At 47.3% G+C, this 26,612-nt stretch overlaps 1 protein-coding gene across 1 annotated transcript in view; it reads right to left on the bottom strand.

Annotated features, from left to right (window-relative positions):
- EFNA2 (ephrin A2) overlaps positions 1-26,374 on the bottom strand; it is a 154,469-nt gene extending 128,095 nt beyond the window's left edge. The window contains exons 1-3 of the mRNA XM_073324585.2: positions 26,179-26,374; positions 25,219-25,362; positions 11,160-12,301 (exon numbers count right to left, since the gene is read on the bottom strand). Coding sequence (XP_073180686.1) covers positions 11,160-11,281 — 122 coding nt within the window. The 5' untranslated portion in view covers positions 11,282-12,301; positions 25,219-25,362; positions 26,179-26,374. The remainder of the gene's footprint in view (positions 1-11,159; positions 12,302-25,218; positions 25,363-26,178) is intronic.
- Between the last annotated feature and the right edge of the window lie 238 nt (positions 26,375-26,612).

Genomic DNA, 26,612 nt, shown 5'->3' with positions numbered 1-26,612 from the left:
AGCACAGGGGAGTCCCCTGGGCACAGTGGAGGGCAGCATGCTTCAGATTCAGGGATCTCGGTACATTCGCTAGCAGAAATATACCACCCTGGCCCCAATCCTGCCTCCTTTGCTGGCGCAAGTCGCATCACTGAAATCAAAGGCCCCCATCCACCTCCCATCGAAGTCAATGGGATAATGCCTGCGTTTCCTGGTTGTGGGATCAGGCCCCCTTTGGCTGCTATTTTTAAAAGACAATGGGTCATACCCATTCAAACCCGCAGGGAGCTCCAGTGGCTTGATCCAGTTCTGCGTGGCTAGTTATGGGGTGAAAGGAACACAGCAAACATTAAAAACCTTATTTTGTTCTTGCCCTCTTCCATTTGGTAACAAGAGTGAAACCACTAAGATACTGGTTCAAATACCCAAGCTAGATATGACACACATGCACACACACAGAGAACATGCGTTCTCATCGTGTGCTGCAGAACCGTCTAAGCCTTTATTTCACACGCAACCATGTTACCCTATACAAACATTGTCCCATCACCCTACCCCTCAGGACTCACAGCGACTGATTCTACTTCCCCATCAACGGAGCTTCGCTATGGGCCACAGCCCTACTTGATCTTCTCCTGCCAGGATGGCTCGGCTCGGCGACGTCAACCAAAACAGGGTTGGGCTGAGTGAACTTGGACCGAGTGAGGATCTGCCCTGATATGTGAGGCTGCTGTAAGCAAGTTATTATTATTGCTATTAATTATTTATATCACCATAGTGCCAAGGACCACTGGTCATAGACCAGGCCCCAGTTGTGTTAGGCATTGTACAATCTGCTTAGAACATCCTGGACAGCTGCACATATGAATGAAAATGGATCATTTTAAAATGATTGTCCTCGATAGTGATACATATAAATGACGACCATTGAAAATGTTATTTTCCTCACAGCAGACCCAGTCTGTCCTAGATTCTTAAGGTCAGAAGGGATTGTTAGCAACATCTAGTCTGACCTCCCGCGTAACCCAGGCCAGACAATCTCACCCTGTGATTCCTGCACATGTTTTCTGAAACCCACTTTGGAGCTGAGAAGTTAAAACAGAAACGAAAATTCCCTAGTTCAAGCCCAGGATATGACTTATCGCCAGGTTGTTCCCCTCGTTACCCTCTGAGAACAGGCTCTGAAGCAGTGGGAGCAGAGGACATACAGCGTAAACACCACGGATATTTTAACTGTCACTAGTCTGGGGAGTGGAGCTTTTCAGTCCTGGATCAGTGCAAAACTAAACCCCTTCTTTTTAATGATGAAGGGCGTGATCTTGGGGGGTGATGCACGCCCCTCTTTGACTTTCAACTGGGAGTCCGACCGAGCCCCCCGGCCCTTCCCTGGCATCCCTCTATCGACCCCTATGCTGCAGTCACTCACGGCCTGCCATGCTTTCTTTCGGACACGCAGTTTGCCCTCAACTCTTGCGCCTGGAAAAAACCCACAGCACACCCTTCCATTCCTCTCTGGCTTTCGAGCAAGGAGGTTCATTAAGAGCTAATTAGCCCTTGAACAATGGCAAGCTGTTTAGCAGCCTGGCAGCAACAGCATCAACAACCAAAGTGGAGAAATAAATAAATAAATGAAGTCACTTTTAACACCTACTAATAAATGCTGATTAACTGTCTGGATGGAGCTGGGATGACTCAGAGCAAGGGAAGCAGGCCAGGGCAGTGCATGCAATAAATCCTATCCATTACTCTAACACAATTCCTCTTTCTTTCTTTCCTTTCTTCCTTCTTTCCTTCATCGGTCTTGCCCGTGCTAGGCTTTTTCCTTAAGATTTCCCACCCACCGCAACCGCAGCATAGAGCAGCACAACTGCCAGGCCACCCCTGCCCTGTCTACACTAACACTCCTGCAGTTGCTAGCACTGCCCTGGTGATAGTGCAATGGTGGGAGATTTTAAGAGGAGTCGCAGCCTGTGGGAGCAGACCTTTCTAGACTAGCCTTTCCAAACTGCACTCCGCTGGCAAACACGTGGCTGAAGAGTTCAGATTTCCCCACCGCACCCCATAGTGAATCACCACACCTGCTCAGGGAATGTCACTGATTTTAGAAAAAAGAAAAGGAGGACTTGTGGCACCTTAGAGACTAACCAATTTATTTGAGCATAAGCTTTCGTGAGCTACAGCTCACTTCATCAGATGCATTATGCATTCCAATGAATGCATCCGATGAAGTGAGCTGTAGCTCACGAAAGCTTATGCTCAAATAAATTGGTTAATCTCTAAGGTGCCACAAGTCCTCCTTTTTCTTTTTGCGAATACAGACTAACACGGCTGTTACTCTGAAAACTGATTTTAGAGATGCTCCACAAATTCAACTACTAAATATCAGCGTGTCACAGGCCGCAGGAGAATTCTGCTTTCTCTCTCTCCCCATTTTGATACATTAGGACCTCACCTCCCAAGCTGTGTCTGCACGGCGCCAGACAGCACCCAAGCAGCAAGGGGCTTGAGTGTGCAGGATCAGCTACACGACGCTGCAATTATATTAATATTTTACCTTTCTAGAAGCGCCTCTCATCCTCTCACCCAAGAAGGCACAAAAGGCTGTGGGGGTGGCGGGAGGTGGGTTTGGTTGGTTTTTTTTTAACAAGCCACGGGCACATGAGAATGGTGGAATTCAGGGCTTGGAATGCGGCTGCCTCTGGGATAAGATGTGATGAGCTCAAAAATGTTAAAACACTCATCAGTGCTGAGGGTGACAATGCTCAGATGTGATCACCTGCCAAAAGATTCATTTAATTCTACTGGCGGGGGGCAGTCCCTAAAAACCTGCTTTACTCCTAATGCAGAAGAGCCAAAATTTTCACCTTCTGAGACCAAGGGCTGTTTTATACAACATACTATTTCTATAACCATATACACATGTGTGGGAAAGTATCACCTATTTAGAGAAACATAGATATGATGTGTGCCTATAGACAGACAGTTATAAATATGTGTTATACACATTACAGATACATACAGATGTATGTTGTTGATCACTTTAGATAAGCTATTACCAGCAGGACAGTGGGGTGGGAGGAGGTATTGTTTCATGATTTCTGTGTGTATATAAAGTCTGCTGCAGTTTCCACGGTAAACATCTGATGAAGTGAGCTGTAGCTCACGAAAGCTCATGCTCAAATAAATTGGTTAGTCTCTAAGGTGCCACAAGTACTCCTTTTCTTTATACAGATGTATGTGTGCCTATAGATATACGTGTGCACGCATTATATATACATACATGTGTGTGTATTATAGATAAATATAGAGATGAGTGTGCACCCATAGACAGCTATAGATAAATGTGTATATATTATATATCAATGCAAAGAGATAAATTTATGCGTGCATGCCTCTAGACAGATTCTATATGCATGTGTATTGTATGTAGATGTAGATATACGTTTGGCTGAGATATAAAGCCCTCATGTCTCAATTCAAAGTGGCTTTTTCCCCACCGTTCCCACTCTGGCTCCTTTCCCTATTGCTTTGCTCTCGCACAAAGACCAGGTGGATGGCTTAGAGGATTTAATGTGTGGAGTGCATAGGTGAGTAGTGAACCTGCGAACAGTTTCACTCCATCTCAAACCTCCGAGCTCCAGCCTTATATTAGGATTCTGTACATAGCCAGCATCTGGATACCAAATGTGCAACCAGTGGGGAATGTAATTGCAATCCCTAGAAAGAGAGAGAGACAGGTAGAGAGAGAAAATCTTGTCAGAGACATTGGACCTGTTTGTATCTGCTGTTTATTAACTGTGCTTGCTACAGATCTCGGTAAGTGAAGAATAGCTAACAGGGCTTAACGGCCTGGAAAGGAGAGAGCAAGGGGTGGGGGCAAGGTTTTAAACAATCTTTGTACAAAAGGAAAACAAAATAAATGAAAACTAAAAAGGGCTAACAGAGGAGAATGACACGTGTATCAGAGGGGAGCGGGGCAGTTCGGACGGTCGCGTCTTGCATCTCAAATCAGCATTCCCGAAAAAGCCTTTTCACACACACCCCCAAAAAATACGACAGCCTGCTGCAGTGCACGGCATTAATGGAGTGTGGGGGCAATTATCTGCACTCTGTCAAGGACTCTGAAATTAACTGGGCTTTAAAGAGGTCTGAGCGTAGAGTTAGACACTTTCCTTGGAGAGGTTGGTGCAAAAATCCCAGTGCGATGCTTGGAAAAATCTGTGTGGGGCATGAGCTGGAGATATTGGAGAAATTATCCAAAAGGACCATCGCCAACCCCAAGGTCCCACGGAAAGTGCTGGCAAGCAGAGATCTTGAAGACAAGGCCAGCTGGAAGCCTGGCACTGAATGCATGCGCTTTCCCAGTGGGCTCTAACTGCCCTGTTCAATCCCCCATCATCTCTACCTGGCATCGACCGCTCCCCAGAATAATAAAGACGTGTGCCCCTTGCTCCTCTACTTTAAATAAAAGTGTTTTCACTGAGCCAGATTCACCTTTGCTGCAACTCCACTAAGTCAGCAGATCCTGGTGATTAATTTGGCCCATCACAGTTTAACCGTTGCCACCTAAGTTGTGTATGAGCAAAACCATCCAGATCCCAGACTAGCCAAAAGAACCTAAGTTTCTGGGGTTTTGTTTTGTTTTTTGTCTCCTTCATAGCTGCTATGCACTGAACTCCTGGGTAAAGCACGACCCATGCCAGCAGCCAGCGCCCTGGAGTACAAAGAAGTGCCTCTTCCAGATGCCTTTAGCTAAAGCTTTTCAGGTAGGAGACTCCACCGTTTATGGGGAAATAACACAGACAACAGTGTGTGCACGATACGTGGATTGGGGGAATTTGTCCCCACTGAGGGACAGGGGAATGCGGATCAGCCTTCAAACCTGCCCTGTCTGGAAGGGAACCTCCCACTCACATCCAAACAGCAAGACGAACTCTGACATCTCACCAACTCATCTGCGAGCACCTGAACCCCACTCTGGACAGGGCTGAGATCGGTGCCTGGACAGTCCCCAGAAAGCTCTTCCCATTGGGGGGAGTGTCACTGAGCATCACCATGCAGTTGGTCATCTGCCCCGTGGCCTGCCCCATCCTAAGGGTTTACCTCCCTGATGGGGACTATTTGTCCAGCTTGCTGATCCCAGACTTCCACAAAACTGGGGGAGTGCAAGAGAGCAGAGAAGAAACCCCAGAGGCGCTCACACAATAAAAATCAAAAAAATAAATCTTCCGAGGCAAAGAAACAACTTGGCAGGTAAATACAGGGCATGGGTAAACGTTAGACCATTTACGGTGTTTGTCCCTCTACTGGGAACAGAGAGAGAAAATACGTAATACGCTGCACATTTCTTCCTTTCTATATATATAAATATATGGCTGCATACACAGGACCTGCATTTGCTGCAGGAAAGCTGTCACTCTAGAATTACTATAACCTGCCTATTACATAGTTGCAGGTAGAGTGGGGAACGGAGACAAATATTAAATCCACAGTCCTCCCTCTGCCTTTGTAGAGATTTTCAATCATGCACAGGACAGTGCGGGCTTGGTGGGGTTTTTGGCCGTACAGTATCAGAGAGCCCTCTTGGAGTGAAGTCGTTCCTTCCCACTAAACAGCCGTACTCCGAATGCAGCTACCAGAGTTCGTAGAGGTGAGTTCCAATCGACGGACATAACGTGAGCCAGCTAGCTGGAGGACAGATTTTGGAAGCGTTTCAGTATTGGTTCTAACTGATGGCATGAGATACATACGTGCCACACGCACAAAACTCTCTCAACTCCCCACGCTCCATCGGCTTTGCCTTGCCTGTATTTTTAATTCAACCCAAACAATTGGCTCACAAGCCCTACAGATAAGGGTTCCCTGCCAAATGGATTAAAAATATATGCAATGTCTATGTGGGTGCTGCATAAGAAAACCCCCCCGCTCGGGACCTTTAAAACTCTAAGGTACAGCACTCTAGAAAATATACTGGAGCAAACAATCCTGCATTGGCCGAGCAATGGACTGGAGTTCCAAATCAGGTTCTTTTCCATCACTAGAAATTAAACATTCATGGTTTGTACGTTGGGGTTTGCATGCAATCATATAATGGCTTGAGTGAACCAATATGAAAGTCCCTCCTTTTAGATATTATAGTCAACATGCATGTAACATAGTATGACATAGATTTGTAGAGATACATCTATGGATGGGAAACACATATGTCCATTTTACGCGGCTTGATTGGGGTGTTGACAGCTTCATGAGAACAACTGCTACCGCCATCATTTAAGCCTATATAAAAGTATTATTGTGTATATATTACACACACATACACACGCGCGCGCACACAAATAAATGTGTGTATATAAGTACATATATGTTGTATATAAGTGGGTGTATATATAGAAAGAGAGCTAGAGCTAGATATAGATATAGATACATGATCTAGCTAATCTCTCCTACAGGTATTTCGATACTGCCCAATATGAGACTTATTTAATAAAATTTATCTATCATTTTCCAAATGCATGGTTAAAATACCCTTATAAATATGTCCCTCACAATCTATTGAGACTACCTGTATTAAAAACGTGTACAGAACGGGTAGACCATAGTGTCTCAATTTACAATTCATTTTTAATTTGGTCACAATTATCGAGTGTGGAATTACTGTGCAACTCGGACAAATCATGTGGACCGTGAGATTTAACATTGGCTTCTATGGAGTGTAAATTATAATACAAGTCAAAAGGAAAAACATGTATTGCAAAGCCAAGCGGGCGGGTTTTAAGGATTATGGTTTTGTTCCTTTTCTTTCTTTCTTTTTTAATATTTCTCATTTCTCCTTTATTAAACAAGATGGAAAAGAACATAAATCAAAACGGAAAAGGACAAAAAATAGTTTTTTAAAGGTTGAAGCAAACCTCTGCCACCTCTAGAGGTAAATAAATAAAAACACCACTTGTTGGTTTTTTAAAAACCGAACAGAAAACTCAACAGAAATGTCTGTGTTTACTACATCTAATAAACTGCCCTAAATTTCCTGCACTCAGTCACGCAGAATGGAGACATACACGTGTGGCACACCACAATGCGGGACAGAACCGCATCAGGAAAATTCGGCACCTTTAACTGGATCCAAATGCTGCTAATGCATCTCGCTAAAATCCACTGACGCTGTTCATTGTTCGTTTTTCCTTTTCTCCTTTTGCTTTTTTTTTTTCATTTTTCCACCCCCTTGCCCTATTTCTTTTCTTTACAGATATACTTTCCTTGTGAAACATTATTTTAAGTGGTAAATACCCCAACTCCCTCCTACATAACCCCACCCCGGGGCTTGGACAGAGGCGCTGTGGCAAAAAGGGCAATTATAGTGGTGTTTCATGAAGTTGGGAGGTAAAGGTCACGAGCCTTATAACAGAAGGTGAGCATCATTACTGAGATCTTTATATCAAGGGGGAGTGAAGTACCATCAATTAATTTCAGCTTTTAGTACTATTGTAACAATACTTGAGCACCTAGTAACAGAAACTGACCCAAAATAACTGGCAGTACTGTCCCCCAGTTCCAACGACCTTGATCCTAAAGCTGGATCGGTCAGATAACATATGTTAAAGCCACATCCATTCTGTCTTGTAAGGGCCCTCGCACATGTTTGGCATTTAACAGAACAAAAGAAAAGAGCAAAGGCCGTGGAAGCTGGGAAGGAATTGAAGCTGTAACCAAAAACTTAGTAAGGGTGGGTGTTGGGGGGGAATCTCTCCTTTCCAACCCCCCACAAAAATGCGAGAGAGATAATAAAATCCATATGCAACAAAATCGGCCCATAAAGAAGCCATTACTGGGATGCACGCACAAAAGGATGGGATTCCCAAACTTTAGGGTTATCGTATGAGCAAAGCAGACACGACGCTGGAAGAAACTGTACATTTGAGGATCCTGTTTATCCCTCCAAGAGAACATGTGATGGCTGGATAAATAAAGCTCGTAAGAAGACTCTTAACATTCTCCTAACCCTGTGTGCACCTAACAGTCTATAGGTGACTATAGATACATTATATAAGTGACATACTAGTGAGACAGACCGACTTGCACCACAGACCCATGTACAAGTTGTCTCACCAGCACCCACTTCGTACATCATGCTATGCTCATTTGGACAGAGATCCTCACTGAAATACAGTTGGGAGAGCTCTAATAAAATGAAAAAATTTCACTGGAGATCAACTCTAGAATGAAGAGTCCATTCAGACTGTCAGGAACCAAACTGGAAAATAAAAAGTTCTCTATTAAAGGTTCCCCTTGGAGCTTTCCCACAGCAAGAGGGGGGAAAATATCTCTAGCACTGGAAGCGCAAAAGGTCTCCCCATGTCAGAAGCAACATTTCATCTATTTTGCTACCTATTTGTCTATTTCACGATTACAAGGGGGGCACAGGTCTTTACATAAGGATCAGCTAAGGTTCATGTTTCCATACTTGCGCGGATTTAACACTCTGCAGGTTCTGAAGATAGCCGAAAAATACGCTTTTTACCCAAATAAAAAAAACAAGATCTAAAGGAAACAGCACATATAAACCATCTAGTGAATAAAATTAGTACAGTTACTGTTCCTCCAAACTCAATGATCATTATATTTAGTTCCATATAGAGAAGATTTCTGTGATTAGCGGAACTTTTTTTTTTTTGAATTGTAAAAAGTAGGCTTTCTATGGAATTGTCTACTTATTTGTCTATTTCAAGTAGTTTGGGGGGGAGGGGGAAATCCTTATGGTCTTAGTCACCTGAGTTGTGAGGGGGGCGATGATTTCATTTTGATTTAAAACTCAAACTATTTTGTTTTCCAAAAAAATTCAGACTTAAAAGAATTACAACAAACCTGAAACTTTGTTTTGTTTAAATTAACCTCTAAAAGAGCAGAATTAAATTCAAAGACAAATTAAAGTGACCAAATACCATTTTTTTCAACAGCAATGAAAAGAGAAAAAAAACTTTAATTTTTTTTCCTCCTTTACAGTATTTGGGAAATCTTGTTTCCCAATTCTCAGGTTTCCACACCACATGTAATCACTGTTTTGTGGTCTATTTATTAGACACTGGTAGACTGAATAATATTTCGCAAAAGCCATTATGAGCCTCTGAACACAGATAACCCATTTTCTAGTCTCACCACTGAAGCAGCCATGGGAGTTTATTTTAAATAATCATGTGGCAGTACAAGATGCCTTTTGTTATATATTTCGGGTTCTCACAGAGTACGTTCATGGCTCCACAGTATACATTTCACACAGTTAAGCTTTCTTTTAAAGTCAAACTGGAAGGTCCATTCTGTTTTCAAGAGCCCCAAATAGTACCAGCTCAGGATCTTGCATGGAAGGGAAAACTTTAATTTACCCAAAGTTCATCACCAAGGAATATGGAAGAGTTTAAATATCTCACAACAGAAATTGGGCAAATTTAAGAACCCACACCCATGGGTTGCAGAACTCCTAGGTATGGTTCGTAGAGCAGGGCAGGGCGTTCTTATTGGGCTTAATATGAATCTCTAAAGGTAATGTGGCCTTTTTAGGTTCTGACTTCCTGAGAAATGGAAATCCTCACTACTGAAAAATACACACTAATCTGCAGCCCTCCTGCACTTCAGGTAATAACAACATTACTTTCCCACACAGACCTCATCTTTATACCTACTGCAGCTCAGACCAGGAGCAAGGCTTCTTCTTCAGCCATTTGTAAACTTTAAAAAGGCAACTGAGAAAAAGATTCCTACATGAGTCATATTTACCTGCATCCAATATATACCTGAACCAGCAGGCAGTAATCAAAGAAAGATGAACAACTGTCATCTGAGGGACGGTGTTTAATTCAACAAGAAGAGAGTTCCAAAGTGACGTGTAATTGATTTTACAGTCTGCAGTGGTTCTGAAAACTGCTATAATTTGTTCACCTTGGCTAAGCAGACTCACAACTTCCCAGAATTGGCTTCTGGGTGAATGGGTATTTGGTGCCAGAACCATGTCTGCCAAAAAACAGAACTGTAAAATTAATATCTATATCTATTGGGTTTGCATCAGTTTTGTTTCAACAAGGGCTTACAAGTTTAAAAGTGAAACTCTCGCAAAGCCCCTTAAAACTAGCAGCAGTAAATAAAATAAAATATAATGGTTGGGGTTTTTTTTTCCTGTTAAATATGAGACTTACTGGTAGCTGCAGTCTATTATATATATAAAAGAATCCATTATTCACTGCAAATGGATATTGCCCAGAATTGCTTTTTTTGCAACAAATACTTTTATTAATAAAACATACTGATTTCCTGAGGATATCAAATCACTATGCAAGCGAAGCCAAATAAAATAATAGCTAGACCAAATCTATGTCTATATACACATGTATGCATGTGTATTTCTGCCACTCCCAGTTTTACAACAGAGGAGACTGAATGAGCAAATTGACACCATTCATTATTTAGGAATGCTTTGCTTTGCAACAAGTCAGCAATAAACACCCACCCACCCACATACACACAAACACTAGACAAATAAATTAATGTAGACTGTTTGAAACTCTCCAGGTAGGCATCTCTCTCACTTCTTCGGGAAATCAGGCCTTGGCTGAGCTGAAAAGTTGGTGGCAACTTTCATATAAAATAATCACCCCAGTGTCTATGATAATCCTGCCCTTTCTGCTCCCACTCCCTGAACAAACAGAAAAACCCAGGCACCATCTGATTTGCACCTTTCACCTTATTTGCCTCAGCCTGACTCAGCCTGAATGGATCATTAACTTTGCATTCTGTCCTGATCACTGCCACTGGGCTTTTTAGAGGAGAGAGGGAGAAGAAAATGTGTGTGTGTGTATATATATCTATACCTACATGCATACATAGAGAGAGATCTATCTCCCAAGAGGAACTGCTCTGTTGCAGGCTTGGCGCATCCCTGGAGAATAAAAGACCCTCTTGTCCCAGCCAACACAACCACCCACCAAACAAACACATGTACAACAGCAAAATGATGATGTGAGCCAGATTCTCTCTCCCACCTCCACCAGCCCCCTCCCCCCAGCACAGCTCTCTCTTTACTAGGGCTGCAGGAGAACACTGGGATGTTGGCTCTTTCTCTGATGCTGCCCTGGCTTTGCATAGAAGGGGGGCGGGCGTGGAGGGTGCATGCATTTGGCTTCTGTCCATCTTACCTGGGGTTGCTCTTGTTCCAATAAACAGCATAACGATCCGAGATAACTTTCCCAGCATCATCAGTCCAGACACAAACCCCGACAAGGGCTACCAGCAGCACGGCCACCTCCAAATGCACCATCGTATTTTATCGTCCTTTCTTCCTTCTTTTCTCTCTTCCCCCCTCCCCCCACCTTCCGATGTATCTGCAAGGCTTCGCTTTACCAAGAATGCAACCGGTTCATTTATTCCCAGAGCCTCTGGCTGCCCTTTCTCTTGATGCAACTAAACACTCCTGATTCATTCAGAGCAGTGAATCCCCTTTTGCAATCATTGCTAGGCAGCATGTGCAGTTCCTGTGTGCAGTCGCCCCTTGTTGCAAAGTCTGTTGCAATCGGATCTTTTGGAAACAAAAGTATTGACAGTCTTCAGTATGATCTGGGTGTTACTGGTGTAGGTGGGGCTGTGGGAATTTTTGTTTTAAACAATCCAGCGGTGGATGAAAGTCCGATGGGGTTGGGGGGGGGAATTCACGGATAACTTTCTCCCTTCGCCTTGTTCTCGTGCATTCCCTCTGCACCACCGAAGTCCCTGGTTCTCCAACTCTTTCGGTGGTTTTCCTGCAGGAGAAGTGAAAGGATCCCACGTCTTTAAAAACAAAAAATCTTCAATCCAACCGGTGCAAATGTAAAGGAAAACGAGAGCTAGGAACAGCAGCAGTCGGCAGAATCAGGCGACAGGTTGCAAATGATCCCCTTTCCATTCCTGAGCAGTCATGGTCCAGCCCTCTCCAAAGGGGAGCAAAGTCAGCAGGCAAAGCGTGTGGCTCTCAGTGCCCGAGAGCACTGCCACGCGGACACAGCCCACGGCTTCCGAGGAGGGAAAGAAACAGAGAGCGGGCACCTTGGCCCTCAGCACTAGCGGTGCAAAGGGGGGAAAGGGGGTTCCTTCAGAGTCTTAGCGCCAACCCATCCTCCCCAGCACTTCCACGGCCCAGCAAAAGAGAGAAAAAATATTTCCAAGAGTGAATAATTTCTCCCCCCACCGCCAAAGCAAACTTTTATCCAAGTTCTTCTTCTCTTAAAGGGCCCCTTCTTCCCTTTCTTTCCCCATTAAAAGAGTTGCTGGGTTGTTGTTTTTTTTCCTGGTGCCTTCCCCACACCTGTAAAAACAGAATGGGAGGAGATCTGGGGAACAGGCTCTGAAAGGCGTGTGCCAAGATCAGCTCCAGCCTACAACAGGTTACTCCCGCGCAGTCCCTTGCTCACAGAAATATGCAGCTTCCCTCTTGCATCCAGGATCCTCCCCCTCTTTCACTTCAGACTGAACTGGGCAGAAACCAAGCGACCCAACATGGCAACGAAATGAAGTGCAAAAGGCAGCGGCTGGGTGTGAGGGCTGGGGGGCAGGAGGCCTCTCCTCGTCCCGTCTCCCCCTCCCCCCCCACCCCCCCTTGTATTTTAATGCAAGAGCAGCATGATCATCAATTAGGCCCCCCCCATCCCTCAGTCCAAAGTTGCAGGGATGTGCAGGCGAACGGCTCCCCTTCTTCCCTGCCCCCGCGGCTGCTGCAGCGCCCGCCCGGGCCGCCCGCTGCTCAGCGGCTCCTTGGCCGGAGTCGCCGGGTGCCGGGGAATCGAACCGATCTTTTCACATTGTTGCCACTTGCGCTCACCCTACCCGCGGCTCGGCCCCCCACTCGCGGGGGCGGGGCGCCGGGCTCAAGGTTGGTTGGCCGGCACCAAGCTCACCCGGGCTTGGCCCCACCTCTGCCGGTGGGGGTCTCTTGCCGAGTCGGTCTGAGCTCTGGGGGGCGAGCGGGAAGGCTTGGAAGTGGCACTCAGCGAGAGCCGGAGCGGCTGGGCTGGATGGACCTGGGCTGCGTTTTTCACGCCCTGTCTCAAGGCTTGGGTGGGTTTAGTTAGGCGTCTGTTCCTGGGGGTCTTTTGAGTGACCCCTGCAAGGGATCAGCATCACAAAAACACAGTCAAAGGGCCCAAATATGGTGTAGGAAGCCAGGCCGACTACCTGGGGTGATAGATCAGATACAATACTCTGCGTTTATACAGCCCTTTTTATCTCTAGATCATCCATGATCAAATCAAATAATAATCTAATAATATGAGAGTTTGCATTGATAGGTCACTTTCATTCGTAGCTCTTGTAGACGGACAACATGTATAATCATACTTAACACTTATACAGCCACTGCAATGCCAGTTGGCCCTTTGCATTCATAGCCCTATCCCATTATACACAGCACCTTTCATCCCCAAACCCCGCACAGACTGTATAACACAGGGGTGGCCTGCTGGCACGCAGTCACCCACCTTCAAGCAGAGACAGAGCAAGACGTGCCCCGAACCCTGCAGAATCACTGATGTCAACTGCGGTGTTTTCGACCCACTGCTGCAGGATAATTTTCTAACACCAGTGCAGGGGAGGAGAACTCTTAGCCAGGAATGCAGGAGCAAATCCGTATGAAAAACACCTTGGGATCGTTATATTCCAAGCAGGCAGACAGGAGCTTGGTTATTTAAGGTCTCTTCTAAAAGACCCACACACAGTAAAGTATATGGTGAGCCACTTACAGGCCTCAGATGAAAGCCTGATACTGCAAAGTGCCCTCACCTTCCAATGACTTCAAGTGAGAGCTGAGGGCACGCAGCACCTTATAGTTTCAGATCCCAAAGCACAAATCATCACCTCAACAGGATAAGCTGATGCTGGGGGGGATTTGAGCCTGCAGCTCCGTCCAGTCTAGTCTAGCCACTCAAATGACAAAGCCATGCCCTCACTCAAATCTAGTATTGCTGAAGCTCCAGATTTATAAAGGTGTTTAGGCACCTAAAGCTGCAGATAGGCGCCTAGTGGGCTTGTTAAAAATGACGAGCTGCCCACTGAAGTCAGTGGGAGTCAGATGCTTTTGTACATCTGACGAGGTGGCTAGCGGCATGTTTAGGGTGGCTAGCGGCATATTTAGGCACCTATTTACCTCTTTAAATCTGGCCCTTAATCTCAGCTACTGCTTTAGTTTTGGAGGAGGGGTGGTTTTTTTAACACAAAACAAGCTCTGTTAGAAAGCACCTTGGATACATTCTCTGGATAGGTGCAGTATGAATACAATACGGATTTGCATAATTATTTAGCAAATCTCAATTGAAAATGCTAGTGAACTGTGGGTGTTACACCCCCCAAAAATAAAGGCAGAATTCTTCCTCCTCCTGTGCAACTGACTTCTCTGTCATCAAGGTTATACATCTCTTTATCTGACTCCCATCAAGATATTTCTCTATCAAGCCACTGTCAACCAATCTTTCTTCCTGTCAGCACGAAGCTATCATAAAGCTGTCCACTTGTCCATCAGTTTTACTTGTTTTCATTCATCAAGCCCAGCCACTAAAAGCCTTTTCCCCACACCAACGGGGCTCACACGTGGTCCCATCATGTATGATCACAGCGGCAATGGCCAGCAAGAGAACAGATTTGGGAAGAGGGGACCGGCCGCTGTTGGTGTAGTGTCAGGCTGCTGTCAGTTGGGCTGTGTAAAACTGCAGCCTGCAGTGCAAGGGAGGGGAAAATAAACTAAAACCAAACAAAAACATATTTTGTCCAAGCAGCAGAGCAAGAGAAGTGAGCTGGAGGCTCAGTAAAAACTAGAGAAGTCCCCAAGTCAAGCTAGAATTGAGATTTTTCCAAGACCTTAAAGCACCTAGAATTGGAATGCTGGGAACCAGGAGAGGACTCTTTAAAGAACAGTGAGTTACTCTGGCCACTCATAAATTCATCAATAGCTTAGCATGGTCTGAGGTGCCCAAAATGAGCTTATGAAGCAGAACTATTGGGAATAGGTTGACTCTGGCCTCGAGCCTCTGGAATGGCATTCACGTGATCCATAACGATAACAAGCTTTCCGTGACAAGGGGAGAGGGGATTTCATACTGGAGAAAAGCTTCTCATGACTTTGACCTGTCAAAAGCTGGAGCGAAACAATGGCATCTGTCCCTACGAAGAAACAACCCAGGATAAACATTATATGTTTGGACAGCAGGCAGAAAAGGTACCCAGGCTGAGAACTTGCAAATGACCTTTGCCACTTAAACAGTCTCTGATAGAAAGCCTCTCACGTTTGTGCTGATAAGACAGGTCAAAGTGGCTCAGAAAGCTCAAGCATTTCAGGATGGCTGCTTGGTATATAGTATATTACAGATTCTGATGTGGACCGGAGAAGGAAGCATCTGATCATACGGGAGACAACTTCGTTATACCACTTCCAGGGTATAATTTCATGGCTGGTAATCATCTTTCTGATTGTGTTTACGGTAGCGCCTAAAGGTCTCAGTCAGGATCAGAGCCCTACTGTACTAGGCACTGTACAGACACATAGTGAGAGATGGTCTCTGTCCAAAGAGTCTAACTAAATCAAGGAGACAAAGGATTAGCATCCCCATTTTACAGATGGGGAACTGAGGCCCAGAGAGATGCCCAAGGGAGTCCATGGCAGAGCTGGGAATGGATCTGAGCTCCCCTGAGTCCCATTCCATAAGGTCATCCTTCCTCTCAACTCCCTTTGGTTTCAAAACAATTTGCACCTGTTTACGCCAGGGCTATATTCAATCCCTTTTTTAAATCTAAAAGGGGAAAAATGCCTGGACCTGCCCAAGCATCTAGCTGCAGCACAGAGAGGTGGCCCACAGAAATCAGAATTTGGGACATCCGAGGACAGGGGGAGCCTCGTGTTCTTGGAGGATCCCCCTCCAGCTGACTGATGGGACAGAGAGAAGATCCCCCCTAACATGGATGGGATTAGTGGGACCATAGGCAGAGAAAAAGCACAATCCCTCCCATGGTCAATCCCTGACACCGGGCTGCCTGGCCATGTTACTTCCCAGCTGGATGGTGGCTGCTGGCAGGAGGCTTACAAATGCCAATTAAGATCAAAAAACTTTTAACTTCAAACACAATCGAGAGAGCAGAAACACAGAGAGAAATGTTTTCTCCCCCACGGGAGCTTTCAGAACGATGAGAGCGTTCTTTTAAATTCACGGCCAGCTCCCATCCGGGTTACCCCTGTCCTTGCTACACCATCTTCTAAAAATAACAACGACACAGCTCACATTTTTGTGTGGGGCTCCTGATCCTGAAGGATCCCAAGCTACACGTACGGGGAGGGACACTTCGCCAAGGACAGAGGTGCAGCCTGCCCTGGGGTGGAACACAGCAACTGAGAACCTACAAGCCTGCCCACAAAAACGTACAGACAGAGGGTAAATGGCATATCTAGCACAACTGGAGCAAGAAGGAGAATTCTGAGAGGCTGAATGTAAACTCCAACTCGGATATTCAGTCTAGCTGCCATGTTAACACCTCTCTTGGGGCTACCACACAATAGTCAAAGGACCAGAGATCTGGCTCTGCTATAGACTTTCTAAGTGACTGCTTAGTTGCTCTGTGTCTCGGTTTTCTGTTCTGGACAGAGGGATGCGGAGGGACAAGGGCAATATCTACATGGATCTGAGGGAGAATTGATTCATTCCTGTTTGCAAAGCACGTTGAGATCCTTCAGCGGAAGGTGTTAAAGCAGAGCAAAGCATTATTAGCTACAGGGTCGGTGACAGCTACAAGTGGGGAGGATCTGGGCTGTACAGCTCATCCAAAAAATAGCCCTCGTGCCCCACTGGCTCAGTATTCAGAGGGAAGAGCGCCATCTACTGAAGCACCAACCAAAACTGATGGGGAGGTGGTCTCCCATCCAACAACTGGATCCAGGCTGACTTTACTTCAGTTATGCAAAGCAACAGGCCGGCAGCAAGCAGAGGGCCTGCCACAGCTACAGCCCAAAGAGGATGATGCCCTGTGTGGCAGCTGAGGGGATCGCACTCAGACCAGAAGGACAAGTCCCAGCAGGGACTGAGCAATAGCCTTCCCTCCGTCACCCTGCGTTCCTAAGCCCGCCCAGAGCGGGCTCAGAGGAGATTGCCAAATGCTGGACACAACCCCATCTCCCAGCAGGGAGCTTGGCATCAGGAGACAGCTGGCATTCCCTCATTCCCTTCTCACTACCACTCCAATTCCAGCGCTGCTCTGGGTCCATGGTGCTGGTGGGACCCACCTCAAGACATGGACAGGGGGATCAAAAGCTATTGGTGGCATTGGGGCCAGTGGTTTCCTGCAGATATCCTTCCACTGAGCTGGTCTGGTCCTTCCCGTCTTCCTGGTGCTGGCTCCCAAGGAAACCCTGCATTTCTGACCCACCCCCCATGACTACCCCACTTCCCATCCCCGCTGGATCCACAGAACTGCGAGCCACACATGCTAGTGCCCCTCCCAGCTCAGCACCACTGAAGGCTGAACTGAGGCAGCTCCAGCAGAGGAAGATCAGAGGGATGCGGCAAAGTAGGTGAAACGTCTCTCTCAGCACATCAGCTGAAGGACACATTTCCCTACCGCCTGCAGTCACAAATTTAGGCCTCCTCTTATGTTCTATCACACTTACAAGGTAGAGCTGAGCTCGGAGGGGGGGTCAGGCAGAGACTTTTCCCTAGGCATTAGAAGAGAAACTCCATGCTCCGGCAGCTTTAGATTCCCCAGCTGCTTTGTGTGTGTCTGTGAGACATCCAGGATCTTAATCATAATCATTAACAATACCATACATTTTCATAGCACCTTCTTCCCCCATCTCCGCACCCAAAAACTTATCTACGGACACTGGCTCAGGCAGCAGGTTTCAGGTGTGGATCCAGAGTTCAAACACCCCAAAGTCGCTGGCAATGGGATCTGGAATTTGGACTCAGCCCATTATTAAGGCAGGGGTGTGTTTGCAAAAATTGAGACCCGACCCCCCACACACACACACATGTATGATGTAAGGGATTTAAGATCCATGATGTTGGGGTTTCTGATTCAAGGTTGGATGTGGAATGTGTTTTGCATTTGGCAAATCTCCTTTGAGTTCAGGAAGCCCTGGAGACCCAGGAATGGACACTCTCTACTCTCAGGTTTCAGAGTAGCAGCTGTGTTAGTCTGTATCTGCAAAAAGAAAAGGAGGACTTGTGGCACCTTAGAGACTAACAAATTTATTTGAGCATAAGCTTTCGTGAGCTACAGCTCACTTCATCAGATGCATCCGATGAAGTGAGCTGTAGCTCACGAAAGCTTATGCTCAAATAAATTCGTTAGTCTCTAAGGCGCCACAAGTCCTCCTTCTCTCCTCTCAGATGCCCTATCTATGGCATACACAAAGCTACATTAAAGGAACTTTATTAAGGTTGCAAAGCCAAGCCCTCGAATGTTAGGAAATGCCAGAATTAAGGTTGTGGGAGCAACATTAACTCAGCCCACTTGTGGATGTGCATTAGGATACAGTCTTCAATTAACTGATCCCATGTATTATTTTTCCCACAAGGCCCCTGCCCCATTCAGTGCACAGAATGGACAGTGTTCACTTAACGAACAGCTGGTCAATATTTCGTTTTCTCCTCGTACCTGCAATTTTGTTGGCATAGCTCATTCCAACCCTTTCCCCCACCTCTGCGTGAAATCAGCTAAGCCAGCATGGGCAGTGGGTATCCAAGGCCAGGACAGGCTATGCCTTCCTTAGCCCAGGCCGTGGCCCTGCCCATGTTTGCTACAAGGCCCCACCTCCCTCCCCCATCCCCTGAAACTGGTGTAATCCACACACCTCCTGGGGGTGGTGTTCTGTCCCATCTAGTGGCACCGAGACCACTTAGAGATTAATGAGTCTGCTCCATTGCCTTAGCTAAGGGCCCTGTGGCGTTTAGCTCCTGCAGTAGAGGCTCATGCATTTAGCTCCAGAGGTCCCAGGTTTGATCGGGCCCACCGACAACTGGGGTGTGTCGGTGTTACACTGTCAGAGGTGCAGTTCCAGGGCCATGTAAGCCAGCCAAAGCGCAGTTTTGCTGATGTAACTGCACCTACACCAGCTCTGACACCTCTTCACGCCCCTGGCCGACACAGCTATGCCAGCAAAACTCTACAGTACAGACCTGGCCACATTGACACCCACACGGTTCATCAGCAGGCTTGGAACCTTCAGAGCCACCACACAGAGCTCTACAGCGAGTGGGGGGGGACACTTCGCTGATGAGGTACACCAATATCTGCTGACAGCAGAGGAATGGCGAGTCTCAGGAATCCTGGGTTTCGTTCCAGGCCCTGGAGGGGAGCGTGCTCGAGTGGGCACAGAGTCTTCTACTCATTCCCTCCAATGTTGACCCGTCCTGCTGTGTCTCCGTTACCCTGTCCTTGTCCCAGTCCCACTTTCCACTCCTCCGGCATCTCATCCCAGTCCCGGTTTCCTTGTCCAGCCAGTCCTAATCTCTGACCCCTCCAGAGTCCCAATTCCCCCATTCCCAGCTCCTCACGTTATTTGTCTTTCTCCCCCATCCCCACGGGCTTCCAGTCCCAATTTCCCTCCCCAGGATTTTTGTCTATGCTCAGTTTGTTTCATTTCCCGACATCTCCCCCCCCCCCCAGCTCCTTGTCCCAGTCTCTTGGCCCACTCAATCCCAGTTCTTTCCCCTCATCAGATCTGCCTCCCCCACTCCCTCCCCTGCAGGTCCAGCCTTTGTCCCCTCTATATTTGAATTAAACAGCTTCTTCCTCCATGCTGCAGGGCCCAGCAGGAGAGTCATCAAGAACACAGGATAGACAGTCTCCCTGCACGCAGTTCAGGTGCCACAACTCAAACTGAGACCAGCATGGCCTGAAGCAGTCCAGAGATGCAATTGCAGGGAAAGTCCTGCTCAGCCCTGAGCTGGAGCATGCCCCGTGCGCTAGAGACACAATCTTTGGGAAATTTAGCAGTTAAAAATCTAGGAAGGCTCTGCTGAGCATGTGCAAACTGCAATTTTTCAAAGCTTTATAACTTGGCCAAATCTGGGCAGGTTTTCACAGAGATGGTTAAAGGCACATCCCTGACACAACGGCCACTGCCTGGCAAATTTCAAGTCCCTGCTCTAAAGTATGGGGACATTAAAGCTTTTCAAAGGAAAGGTTGCGAGAATTTTTTAGCATGGGCAAAACAATGTATTTTTCCCTAGGCAGATTCTTTGAAATGGCTTAATTGTTTTGACTGAAATTTTCCAGAGTAATTCGGCCTCAGACAGACACCCAGCAAGGAAAATGTCAGCCCAAATGGTTGAAGTTTGGCAGTTATAAGTGACGGAAAACAGGATCTTATAATGGGAAGCATTGAGCCACCTATTCACGGCTTTGCTACTGATCTGCTAAATGACTTTGGGCAGCTAACTACATTTAGATTGCAAGCTCCTGGTGCAGGAACTGTCTCATGCAAGGTGTTTGTACAGTGCCTAGCACCATGGGGTCAATGATCTTCATTGGGCCCTCTAGATGCTACTATAATATGAACAATAAAGGAATGGGAAAGGGAGGAGACTTCCCATTCCAAGCCCTATGGCTCTAACGGATAACACACATGTACGTATTGTTGTGCTGAGCATCACCAAGTGACATCAGATTTCTCTGGTGTATTTTCCTTCTATTCTTTTGGTGTATTCTTTCTTTTTAAAAAACAGAGTGAGCCAGGATCCTCAGCTGGTATAAATCAGCCTCAATGGTGGGATGCTGATTTACACCAGTGGAGGATCTGGCCCTGTGCTGTTAATGTTCCTACAGGGGGAAGATGTTGTGTGCTGGGAGAATTTAGCTCCGCACGCACTTGAGTGCTGGGAGGAGAGAGGGGAGGGCAATATGAAGGAAACAATGATCCAAGATGCTTTGTCCCTATGTATGTGGCTCATGTGTGGCGATGGTGTGGTGCAGTCCATGCGGTGCCTCTAATAAAATAATACTTAGGTGCTGGAGAAGCAGAAGTGGGGATGGGCTTTATACCCTTTGTGCCTGCAACATTCTGGGCTGCTCTAGCGTAACCATGTCCCCTGCATAAGTTAAAGCAGCCCCCCGGGAGCTCTTGGGTACAGGAAGATCCCCAAAGCTGGCTACGGGTCACTTTGCAGTTTGGAACAGCACAGAAACTCCAGGACAGCATGTGCTACGAAGACTCCCCCTCTCACCTTTAGCACCACCCCTGGCATGCCACCTGTGGCAGGGCTTGTAAGGAGGACAGCACAGGGCCCTGCCTGCCCCTGGCTCTTCATGGCACAGTTTTGCCCCCTGTAAACCACCAAAGCAACATATGGGGATAACCCTGGAGACAGAAACCATCCACTAGCTTTTCTATAGGTGTTTTAAATCCATAGGTCTTTCACATGCTCTCCAAAGCCAGTGGACTATTATCCCATTTTGCAGATGGGGAAACCGAGGCACCACATGATTAACGGCCAGCTGACCAGAACAGCTCAGTTTCCATTTAGGCACTTAGTTGAAGCAGCCAGATTTTCAAAAGTGCTCAGCAGCCAGCACCCCCCATTGTCCAAACGTTCCAAACAGCTAACAACTTTGGGGGTCCAACTTGAGACCCCTTGTGGGGGCCTGGTTTCTGGAAAGTGCTGAGCACCTGCCCTCTGACAATCGGGTGACTTTATGGTACCTAAAGTCAGGCACCCCAAACCACTCGTCACTGGTGAAAATCTAGGCCAATGAGAGCTCCTGGGTGCTGAGCACTTTTGGAGACCATCACTGGCTCGCCCAAGATCACACAGTGAGTCAGTGGCAGAGTCAAGAAAAGAACCTAGGAGTAGCAGCATCTAATATTTGAATAAAGCAATGAAGCCTGAAGGGGTTCAGACCAGTGTTTTCAAAAGTGGTCACTGATTCTGGGCACTCGACGGGAAACCCCCAGGGCCTCGTTGTGGAAGGGTTGTGCTGCCCACCCGCCCCCAAGCCCCGAGTTCCACTCGAGACATGGGTGCTGAGCAGCTTTGAAAATCAGACCTGGGGTGAATCAGGTCAGGCCACCCAAAAACGAAGGCACCAAAACAGCCAGCTGGTGCTTTCGATAACGCTGCTGTTGATAATAACTCTTTCACTTTCCAACCGCTCCAAGTCGCAGCCCAGTGAATAGTTACTGTTCAATCCAGGACAGCACTGATTTCCCGTGCTCTGGGGCCAAAGCGGGGGCGTCTGCTCAGTTCTCACCCAAGCAAACACTCACTGACTTCACACTTCAGTGGGAGGGTCACATGAGTGGAGACTGACAAAGAATGCCAGGGACCCAGGAGAATAAACTGGCTGTGTGTGAAATCCCATCAGAGCGGCTTGTTTTTTCTGACCTATCGGCAATTTCCAGACATCAAATAGAATACAATGATACTACTACTCAGCTTGTCTAGGGTGCTTTTACATACCCAGAGCACTGAATCAACATTCAGGTCATAGCACCCCCTGTAGGGGGGGTAGGTACCATTACCTCCATTTTACAGATGAGGAAACACTCACATGGAGGGCCAATGACCTACCTGAGGATGCACAGTAAGTCAGTGGCAGAGCTGTGAATAGAACCCAGGAGTCATAGAATCATAGAATATCAGGGTTGGAAGGGACCTCAGGAGGTCATCTAGTCCAACCCCGTGCTAAAGCAGGACCAACCCCCCAACTAAATCATCCCAGCCAGGGCTTTGTCAAGCTGGGCCTTAAAAACCTCTAAGGATGGAGGTTCCACCACCTCACTAGGTAACCCATTCCAGTGCTTCACCACCCTCCTAGTGAAATAGTTTCCCAATATCCAACCTAGACCTCCCCCACTGCAACTTGAGACCATGGCTCCTTGTTCTGTCATCTGGTACCGCTGAGAACAGCTGAGCTCCATCCTATTTGGAACCCCCTTCAGGTAGTTGAAGGCTGCTATCAAATCCCCCCTCACTCTTCTCTTCTGCAGACTAAACAATCCCAGTTCCCTCAGCCTCTCCTCATAAGTCATGTGCCCCAGCCCCCTGATAATTTTCGTTGCCCTCCGCTGGACTCTCTCCAATTTGTCCACATCCCTTCTGTAATGGGGGGCCCAAAACTGGATGCAATACTCCAGATGTGACCTCACCAATGCCAAATAGAGGAGAATAATCACTTCCCTCGATCTGCTGGCAATGCTCCTAGTCATACAGCCCAATATGCTGTTAGCCTTCTTGGCAACAAGGGCACACTGCTGACTCATATCCAGCTTCTCATCCACTGCAATCCCCAGGTCCTTTTCTGTAGAATTGTCGCTTAGCCAGCCAATCCCCAGTCTGTAGCAGTGCATGGGATTCTTCCGTCCTAAGTGCAGGACTCTGGATTTGTCCTTAGTGAACCTCATCAGTCCTGGCTCCATACCCTGAGATGAGCCCACTAGACCATACCGCCTGTCCCTGCTCTATACTGGTTAGCCCTAAAGGGCCTGAAACTTGTACTTGAAACCCCCACAATCACCATTGAACCCGTGGTCTGTGGTCTGGGAGAAGCCCACAGAGATGGTCAGCCACCATGTGGTTTGGATGGGGAGCAGGGTGAGGTCTAGGAGCACGGGTCTGGCCTGGAGCTGGCTGGGTGGTGCTCCAATTACAGAAATGCTAATGGGATGCAGAGGAGAAGGGTTAAGTGCTCTGCAAGCAGATGGGTAAAGAATAGTTGAGTCCACAGCAAACTGCTCACAGCTTGCAAAGGAACCTAATACCCAGTGCAAAGGGGGGAGAGGAAACAAGTATGTGTGGTAGCAATTTCCCACCAGCCAATGGGTGAGGGAAGCGGATGCTGGCAGGAAGTACCTGAGGGGGAGGCCCCAGGGTTGCTGGGGTGTATGCAGGCAGCTGAATCAGGAGGACTGTAACTAGGCTGGTTTTGAGGGACTGGGGTCCTGAATAGTTCAGCCTACTCACTTTGTTGCCCCTGTATATTCCAGGCCCATCCTGCTGGGACATTTGGGCTGAGTGGGCTAGGATGTGGGATGAGGGGCTAGTGCTTCTGGCAGATTTCAGAAGTGTGAAGTGTGGAGGTGTTGGCAGAAGGAGTGGGGGGTTTGGTGGAGTCAGTGGGGCTGGGGTTGAACAAGGAGGGTACTGCTGCTTTATAGGTCTGGGCAGGTTTAGGGGCATCTGAGCGGAGGTGTTCCCTTGGCAGGAGGACTGGGGCCACGAGGTCAGCAGGAAGCTATTAAGAGAGGAAATGTTCGCTCTGGCGCAATCGTTCCCTGGGATACAGGAGAGTGGTCTGCAGGGCTGGCTGCAAGGGGAGCTGGTTGCTTGGTCTCGTTAGGTCATGTCTGCAGGGGGAGCTCACTTTGCGGAGTGGTCCCTAAAAGAACAGTTCCATGTGGAGGTGGGGCGGGCGGGTCTGTTTGGGCCTCTGTCTCTGTACGATGGGGACTAGCGACTTTCGGTCTGGGTCACACCCTAGGGACTGGGGCTCAACGCAGAAATCACCAGGAGACATTCCCTGGCTCGGGGAGGTCAGACGAAATGAGGCCAGTTCATACCTAACCCTGCCCTGGCAGAAACGCAAGGTCTCTTCAGGGTTTGCTGAGGGCAGGAGACCAGCTGCTCGAAAAGCTGAGTCACCTACTGGCCTTGGTGCAGCAGATCAGCCCTTACCTGCCCCATTTCCCCGTCCTCCAGGGGGCTACAGCGAGCTGGAGGAAAAGGACATGGAGCCCAACTCTCATCCACTGACGTCAGCTGGAGTCTGGCTAATGGTTACAATGGGGAGTGGGGGCGAGGGCAGGCCTTAGTCTTGTTTCCATACAGAAAATCCAGCAGTGATGCTCAGAAGGTAACCCGAGCCCCTGAAGGAATAAACAGCAGCATTAGCAACTGGGAAACCCTGTCTGGAAAGACACAGGAGCGGTGGAAAGACCCAGGTCTTACTGATAGCTGCCCGCCTTTCTACAATATCTTCCTCTCCAGCATCTCCAGCTCCGCACTAACGTTAGCTATGCTTGGATAAGCTGGCCATTTAATAGCCACCCCGAGACCTTCATTTCCTCCTCAAGACGTGCCTGCTCCCAACCCCAGAATTCCAGCTATCAGGATCACACACACACACACACACTTTGTCCAGCTTCACAGGACTCTGCCTTGTGCCAGCTGGTGCCTTAGATGGGAGCCAAATTCAGACATGGGGTGTGAGGGTGCAACACTACAGAACATGCACAGATTTGAACCTACTTACAGCAGCTGTGGTTTGTCCTGTAAATTCTCTGGGGCAGGGACTCTCAATTGTTCAGCACATTTTCACTTCCTATGGTACCAGCTGCAGTTACAGCCTGATCCAAACCTCAGGACATCAATGGAAAGACTCCCATTGATCAGGCCCCTAAACAGAGACATTAATAATGACACTTAATACACTTTTAAGCCTCACAGCATCCCTTGGGATTAATCTGTTTTTTTGTGGCTGCAGATACAGAGGCACTGAGAGGTTTACATCAATATTTTCAATAGTGGCCACTAGTTTTGGGTGCCCAGCTAAGACCCCAAAATTAAAGCTTGCAAAATTAATGGCCAGTTTTGAAAATTTAGGCTAACCAGCTTGTCCAAGGTCATGCAGTGAGTCAGTGGCAGAGTCAGGAACAGAACTCAGGAGTCCTGATGCCAAATCTCCTGCTCTACTAGACCAGGGAACAGGGACCCAGGTGTCCTGATTCCCTGTCCCCTGCTCTAACCATTAAACCCCACACTGTCCTCCCAGAGCTGTGAGTAAAAGCCAGGAGTCCTAACTTCCAGTCCTTTTCTCTAACCACTAGACAACACTGGTTCGGAGAAGCTCTGCCAGGTCGCACCTGGGCAGACAGGTTACCCAGCTCCGCCAGTGTTCAGGAAAGTCATGGATCAAATTTACTGGAAAATGGCTTGTAAGAAGAGAAGCATTGAGAACACAAGAAACAGCCCTGGTAATCTTTTCTCCTTGTTAGCAGTCTCCCGCGACAGAGACGAATGTTTACTTTATTCTGAGGTTCTGTTTTACTTTCTATGTGTCCCCTCGTCAGGCCCAAAGCTCAGCCACAGCTTTTCATATCTTGATATTTTTTCCCCTCTGCTAGTTCTTTGTAATTGGAAGAAAAACATGTTGTACGATTTTTTCTTTCTTTCTTTGTAACGATGCTAATTAAGAAAAACACCCCCTACTCACCTTAATTATGGCAGTTCTCAAATCTCCAACCTTCTGCTACTCTAGGGGCCAGGGCTGGTTGTAAGGAAGTGTAATTTACACCTCTTTGCTCTAGCTTCATCAGAGCTGGTCCAGAGAACAGGAAAAATATTTGCTAGTGGGGAAAAAGAAAAAGAGAGAAAAAAAGGAAGAAAGAAAGTGAAATGTGGCACAGAAACTAATCTGTCTCTTTAATAACACATATGGCTACTGCCTGTTAGACGCAACAGTTAAAAGAGGGCTCTTATGACTTGCTGGGAGTTTTTGCAAACCTGGATTCAAATCCTTAGCAGGACATGAGTATGTCTGAGTGGGGGAAGGGGGAGCCTCGGCCCCTAGAGGAGTTGATCTGCACCATAAAATGACTGCAGATTTGGGACGTGATTGGCAGCTCTGCTCAGGAGAAATTCAGGACT

Source organism: Lepidochelys kempii, chromosome 25 (genome assembly GCF_965140285.1).
Source record: "Lepidochelys kempii isolate rLepKem1 chromosome 25, rLepKem1.hap1, whole genome shotgun sequence".
Taxonomy (NCBI): domain Eukaryota; kingdom Metazoa; phylum Chordata; order Testudines; family Cheloniidae; genus Lepidochelys; species Lepidochelys kempii.
This window is presented reverse-complemented; position numbering and strand designations above follow the sequence as displayed.